The sequence below is a fragment of the Condylura cristata genome, unplaced genomic scaffold (genome assembly GCF_000260355.1).
Source record: "Condylura cristata isolate star-nosed mole 26May11 unplaced genomic scaffold, ConCri1.0 scaffold00040, whole genome shotgun sequence".
Lineage (NCBI taxonomy): Eukaryota > Metazoa > Chordata > Mammalia > Eulipotyphla > Talpidae > Condylura > Condylura cristata.
This window is the reverse complement of record NW_004567141.1, coordinates 3,538,097-3,545,312: the sequence shown is the minus strand read 5'-3', so window position 1 is coordinate 3,545,312 and position 7,216 is coordinate 3,538,097. Positions and strand designations below refer to the sequence as shown.

At 38.2% G+C, this 7,216-nt stretch overlaps 1 protein-coding gene across 2 annotated transcripts in view; it reads left to right on the top strand.

Annotated features, from left to right (window-relative positions):
- The window catches only part of NUP210L (nucleoporin 210kDa-like), a 90,633-nt gene that overhangs the window by 48,306 nt on the left and 35,111 nt on the right, over window positions 1-7,216 (top strand). For both annotated transcript variants that reach the window (XM_004693743.2, XM_004693742.2), the window contains exons 17-19: window positions 1,017-1,209; window positions 6,051-6,139; window positions 6,355-6,459. In XM_004693743.2, the coding sequence (XP_004693800.1) occupies window positions 1,017-1,209; window positions 6,051-6,139; window positions 6,355-6,459 (387 nt within the window). The remainder of the gene's footprint in view (window positions 1-1,016; window positions 1,210-6,050; window positions 6,140-6,354; window positions 6,460-7,216) is intronic.

Genomic DNA, 7,216 nt, shown 5'->3' with positions numbered 1-7,216 from the left:
AAAAATCAGGCCCTTCCCTTAGATTTTGTAATTGTTACTATTTTTATGTTTTTAAAGTGGTAGCTGTTAGTTTAGTAAATTTCTGAACTAGTTCTGTTATGTCCCTATTCTTTGTACTCTGTGGTCAGTAACATCTGTATATCTTCGTAATTAGCTAATGATTGGATATACATTTCCTTGAATTCACAGTATTTTTAATGGGATAAAACCAAATTATACATAAATTCATAATAACTGAAATTTTTATGATGTTGAGTCATCCTGGTCAACCTGTTCAAAAGATATATATAATCAAGATCAAATCTAGATTAGAAATTTTAAAATAAATAAAAAAGATATTTGGGGGGACATTTGGGGAAATTTAAATAATAACTGTATCTTAGATGACATTAGATTAATATTAATATTCTTACATATGAATAATATTGTTTTGATTAGACTATTTTCATTTTTAGAAAAATTTATTTTTATTTATTTATACATACAAGAACTGGGGTGTAGACCAGAGGTGCAGGGCATAAGAGGATTCTCCAGAGACAGAATGGGGAACAAAATAGCCAGATCTACTGAAATATACTGTTGAAGGGAGCAGCAGGTGGGACAGGAGCGGTCTGTTGTACCATGTGGGTCACCCTCCTGGCCAGGGATTGAACTCATGCTGCAGTAGCTGCTGATAGCTTGATATTACTGAGACTTGCACAACCAGGGACACCCAGAACATTTTCATTCTTGGTCAATGTATACTGTAATATTTAGGGATAATATGCCATGGTAGCTACATCATTTGGGAAAAAACAATGACACATGTATGTACATACACACCCACATGTCAGGGGTAGAAAAATATAGGGAGAAATAGAGAAAGCAAATACCAAATCCAAAGGAAGTGTGCAAAGAGATTCATTCTTTCAGTGTATCTGTAGACTAGGAGAAAACATGATCCCTATTTCAGAAATATGTATCTTAAAATACTGAGTTTTTTCCTTTTCCTTTCTTTTGTTTTTACTCTAATGCAGATTCCTGTATCAAGCCTGAGGGACACAGTCCTAGAACTGGCAGTGTTTGATCAACACAGGAGAAAGTTTGATAATTTCAGTTCACTAATGCTGGAATGGAAATCTTCAAATGAAACCCTAGCTTATTTTGAAGATTGTCATTCAGTGGAGATGGTAGCAAAGGATGATGGCAGTGGCCAGACCCGGCTACATGGTATTACAAAAATTTATAAATACTTTCTACTAAATGACTCTGTACTAAGTATTTCCTTATGACTGACAGTTAATCTTAGATTTTACCATATTTCACCTTTCATCTTTGACCTTTGTGTATTTTTTTAAGATTTACTTTTATTTATTTATGCATACAAAAACTGGGGTATAGGCCAGAGGTGCAGGGGATGAGAGAATTCACCAGAGACAGAATGAGAAGCAGAATAGGCAGATCTACTGAAACACACTGCTGAGAGGAGCTGCAGGCCAGACAAGAGATATCTGCTGCACCATGTCGGCTAGCTTCCTGGCTAGGGATCCAACTCATGCCACAGTGGATGGCAATAGCTTGATAACACTGAGACTTTAACCTCTGAGCCACCAAGGAGGCCCTTTGTGTTTTTTAAAAACATAAAGGTAGATTTTTTTTTTTTAAAGATTTGTTTATTTATGCTTACAGAACTGAAGTACAGGCCAGAGGTATGGTGGGTAAGAAGATTCACCAGAGACAGAGTGGGGAGCAGAACAGGCAGATCTACTGAAATATACTGCTGAGGGGAGCTTCGGGCAGGTCAGGAGAGGTCTGCCTCGCCATGTGGGTTAGCTCCCTGGCGGGGGATTGAACTTGTGCTGAAGTGGCTTCAGAGAGTTACATAATGTGGTGCTTTAACCCATTGCGCCACCAGGGAGAGACCAAGGTAGATTTATTTTATTTTATTTTATTTTTTACAAAGCTGGGATCTGGGCCAAATATTTCTCTAATAAACAATTTTAAAATGTATCAATTACCTATTATTTACCTAATATGGAAATAGTATTTATTAGCAAATATTTTTTAAGATTGACTTTTATCTATTTTGCATACAAGGACTGGAGTGTAGGACAGAAATACAGAGAGTGAGAGGATTCACCAAAGAGAGAGTAAGGAACAGAGCAGGCAGATCTACTGAGATACACTGAGGAGAGCAGTGGGTGAGACAGAAGTCTGCTGTGCCATGTGGGTCAGCTTTCTGGCTGAGAATCAAACTGCTGCTGCAGTGACTACCTATAGCTTCATAGTATTGAGATTCTTGCACCACCGAAAGGCCTCCTGCATTAGGTATTGAAGGGAAAATATGAAGTGCTTAAGGATATTATAACAGGAGGATTTAACTTAGCTTAGAATTGAGATTACCTGGAGAAAACAATACTTATCTTGTGATGTGATAGAATTGCAGAAATAAGGGACAAATGAATGAACTGAATAAAATTAGAGGAAACAAGAATAGATGAAATCCTAAGAGATCAAAAAGCCCTCGTGTAATTGCTTACCTACCCTCCACTTTTATTACATTTATTTATGTACCATTCAGTAAAATAAGTCATCTGTTCAAAACGAGAGTCAAGGTAAACAAGGGCTAGTGAAGGTCATGGATACCAGCAGTCATGGTGCACTGTAGATTATTATTATAACTTTGTATCACATATCACTTCCACAGATGAAGAAAAAAGTGGTACAAAGGGTAAGTTTTAAGTTTCTGGCATGAACATTTGGATTGAGGGTATAACTGTTAAAGAGCCTGGGTATAACTGGGTTGCCTGTCTGTGGATCCTTGCCTGTGCGTTTGAGATTCAACTGCTCTGCAGATACACACAAAGATCAATAATGGGTTTATTTACAAGGGGAAAAGAAAAGGAACAACCCAGGGAAAGAGAGAGAGATAGATGTTAACTAATGCATCCTACCAGTTCTGCTGACTTGGAACCCCAATAGCACACTGAAAGCTGATCAAGAGCCGAGCAACCAGACGCCAGCCACAAGGCTAAGGGAGAGAAACTCTCAGCCCAACATGTCTGCCTTTATAGCCAAAATCTCAAAATAGCTGCTTAATTCTGCTCTTGGGTCCTAGCAGTCCTCCCTTTGATGTTGCTGGGATTTGTAGTTTCTGTGTCTGGAGTGGGGGTAGAGTCCACAAAACTTGTATCTGCAGAGTTCCTTCAGACATCCTTTCCCCCTAACATAACCATTCAGTGGGATAAGGAACAGTAGAGAAGGAGAATAGGATTTAACCTCTTCTTTACCTATAGGGAGCTTACATTCAGAACAAGTTTAAGAGCTTAAAAAACATGACAGTATAATGCTAATGCTTATAATGCTGTAATAGTGTGATAGAGTTAAAAGTAATAGTAGGAGAAGAGAAATAGATACTCCTATAACCTGAAACACATAACAAATGCCATCCATGTTACTGTCTATTCTGGGGTTTCATCCCTCTCTCACTAACTCAATCATCTTTATCCTGTATGACCATAGTAGCCTTCAAGCTAATCTCACTAATCTATAGTACAGAATGATCTTTCTAAAACACAAATACGAATCTCTCTTAAAATTATTTTTATGGCTATGAGTTACTGAAGTCTTATGATATGCCAGGAATTGTACTGAATATTTTATTTATTTATTTATTAATATGTATTTTATCTCATTCTTTCATTTTGTACAATGTACGCTTTTTCCTCTCAGGTATAATCCCTGTAAAATTCCCACCACCATCATAGTTCCTTGTGCTCTTCCCACCCCTGTTTTGACCCCTCTTCCTCCCTCTCCCCTGCAGAATACCTCTGATTTATAGTTGCCTGTTGCTTTGTATTTTTTATTTACTATAATTATTTATAACTATATCCCTTATTTGGTTCCTCAACATTCCTCCTGTAAGTGAAACCATCCAGTATTTTTTTTTCTTTCTGGCTTATTTCACTGAGCATAGTTCCCTTCTAGCTCCATCCATGTTGCTGTGAAGGGCATGAGTTTATCTTTTTTGATTGCTGTGTAATATTCTATGTGTAAATATACCACATCTTATTGATCCAGTCATCTATTTTTGGGCACTTGGGTTGTTTCCATATCTTACTTAATGTAAATAGTGCTTCAATAAACAGGGGTGTCTTTTTTAAATTAATATTTTTGTGTCCTTTGGGTAGATTCCTGGGGGTGGAATTGCTGAATCATATGGAAGCTCCATTTTTAGTAGTTTGAGGAACATCCACACAGCTTTCAATAGTGGCTGCACCAGTTTGCATTCCCACAAGCAGTGTGGGAGAGTTCCTTTTTCTCTACATCCTCGCCAACAGTTGTTATGTCCTGTTTTTTTTTAAATATGCTGTTCTTACTGGTGAAAGATGGGATGTGATGTCAGTGTAGTCTTGTTTTGCATTTCCTTCATTACAAGTGATGTTGAACATTTTTTCATATACCTGTTGGCCATTTGCATTTCCTCTTTGGAGAAGTGTCTTTTTAGCTCTTCAGCCCATTTTATTTAAAATAGTTATTTTTGTATACAGAACCGGGGTACAGGCCAGAGGTGCAGGGGTGGTGAGAGGCTTCACCAGAGACAGAGTGGGGAGTAGAATAGGCAGATCAACAAAGTACACTGCTGAGGAGAGCAGTGGGTGAGACAAGAGAGTTCTGCCGCACCATGTGGGTCACCTCTGGGGCCGGAGATCAAACTCGCACTAAAGCGTCTGCACTAGGTTGCAGTGCTTCATCCTAATCCTAATCCTAAATGGAAGGACCCACTTCTACCCATTTTTTGACTGGACTGTTTACTTTTTTTTGTTGTTGAGTCTCATCAGCTCTGTGAAGATCTTTGTGATCTCCCAAGCAGTAGAATTTTCTCTTATAATCCTCAAAGCAAACATGGTACTGGTATTTTCCCCATTTAGTAAGTTTACTCATTCATCAAGCATTTATTGAGTTCTTACTATATTCTAGGCACATTTTTGGGCCCTGAACAGTAACTAAATATAACAGCAAACTCTCTGATATCAAAACCTATACTCTTAATCACTGTCTATACTTCACCATATTGTCTTCAGAGATTTCATGTGTCTTTCAAGATAAAACCCATATGTTGCAGGTCCTCTCTGGTGATGCAGGGGTTAAAGTCTCAGTGCTCTCAAGCTATCAGCAGCCCCTACAGTCAGTCAGGGAGGAGATCCACATATGGCACAGCAGACCTCTCCTGTCTCACTCACTGCTCCAGAGATCTGCCTGTTCTGCTCCCCACTTTGTCTCTGGTGAACCTGTCGCCCTCCCTGAACCCTCGCACACACATCTCTGCCATACACCCCAGTTCTTCTATGTAAAAATAAATAAATAAAATATTTAAAATAAATAAATAGAACTCTCTCTGGTGGTGCATTAGGTTAAAGCGCAGCACTATGAAGCTATCACAGCCACTGCAGCACCAATTTGATCCCCATCTAGGGAGGTGACCACATGGCGTGGCAGACCTCTCCTGACCTGCCCACTGCTCCCCTCAACAGTGTATTTCAGTCCATCTGCCTGTTCTGTTCCCCACTCTGTCTCTGGTAAATCTCACCCCCCACACCTCTGGCCTGCACCCCAGTTCTATATGCATAACTAAATAAATCTTTAAAAAATAATAATAACTAAATAAATTTTTGACTAAAGGACTGACACAAAATTTACATATACAGAGCATTTTAGAAAGAATAAAATGTCCCAAAGGTCTGTTACTTCTCACTCCCATTTTATAATCAAACAAAAATGTCCCTATATACTCTTGCCAGTCTAATTTTGCATTCACTGACCAACAGAACTGGGAAAAAATTGAGATTTTTTTTCTGACACAATTCTTCATTTAATAAAGGGACTGAAAAATAAAGAGGTTACCCATTTTATTTCTACAGGTAGTGGCAGAATCCACACGAAAACCTAGTTTCCTGTTTTTTGTGTATTATCCAATTCAGTGCTTTTTTCCCTAATAAAATACCATTAAGGAAGATACTTTTATATTCTGTGTTACTGTTTCTTACGGGTATTTTTGTGCATGTTCCCAGGTCATCAGACCCTTAAAGTACATCAGCTAAAAGGGACTGTACTTATTGGAGTCAATTTTGTAGGCTATTCTGAGAAGAAAAGTCCAAAGGTACGTGAAGATTGTTATTTAAGAAATTAAACTAAATAACTGAAATTTAAGACTCATCCTTAAAAATCACTTGTAACTGACTTAAATCTGACAACTATACACCACTATGATGTCTTCTACTGTCTTCGGCACTTGAAAGAATACTGGAATTTTCTCTCAATAAGCTGAAAATTTACAGCTTTTGTTCACCTTTGTGGTTCTTTGCATATTTCTAGGAACTTTCTAACTTGCCCAGATCTGCAGCTGTGGAGTTGCTCCTGGTAGATGATGTAACTGTAATGCCTGAGAATGCCACCATTTATAACCACCCTGATGTCAAGGTAGAGGCTGTATGATTCTGCTTAAACAGAATCATATCGAAGGGGAAAATACTGGGTTATTAGAACTAATAGTATAACAATTTAAAAGTTTCAATTATGGATTAAAAATGCACGGGACTATGGTGATAGCACACAGGTGATTTGGTGATGGGAAACCCATGGGGATTACAACTGAGATGGAAAAATGCACAAAAGGATGTAAAAATAAACTATGATAATAAAAAAAAATACTGCTATGGTTATATAGTGCATACATAGTAATTATCTACAATGATCTAAGTAGTTAAACTTTAATAATCACATTTTATCATTGGTCCATTGACCTAAGTCTTATTTTTTAAAGATTTGTTTTATTTATTTTTACAAGAGGTGAAATATAGGCCAGAGTTGGGAGCAGAAGTGAGATGATTCACCAGACACAGAGCGGGGAGCAGAATAGGTGGATTAACTGAAATACACTGCCAAGGGGAACAGCAGGCTAGACAGGAGAGGCCTGCTGTGCCATGTGGGTCAGCTCCCTGGCCAGGGATCAAACTCCTGCTGCAGCGGCTGTGGAAAGCTCCATAATGCTGACACTTAACCCCTTGCACCACCAGGGAAGCCCATAAATCTTTTTTTTAATAATATAATAGTTTATGGAAAACTGTTTGGAGGTTCCTCAAACTGCTAAACATGGAGCTTCCCTATGACCCAGCAATTCCACTCCTAGGTATCTACCCAAACGACACAAAAACACTGATTGAAAAGATACCTGCAC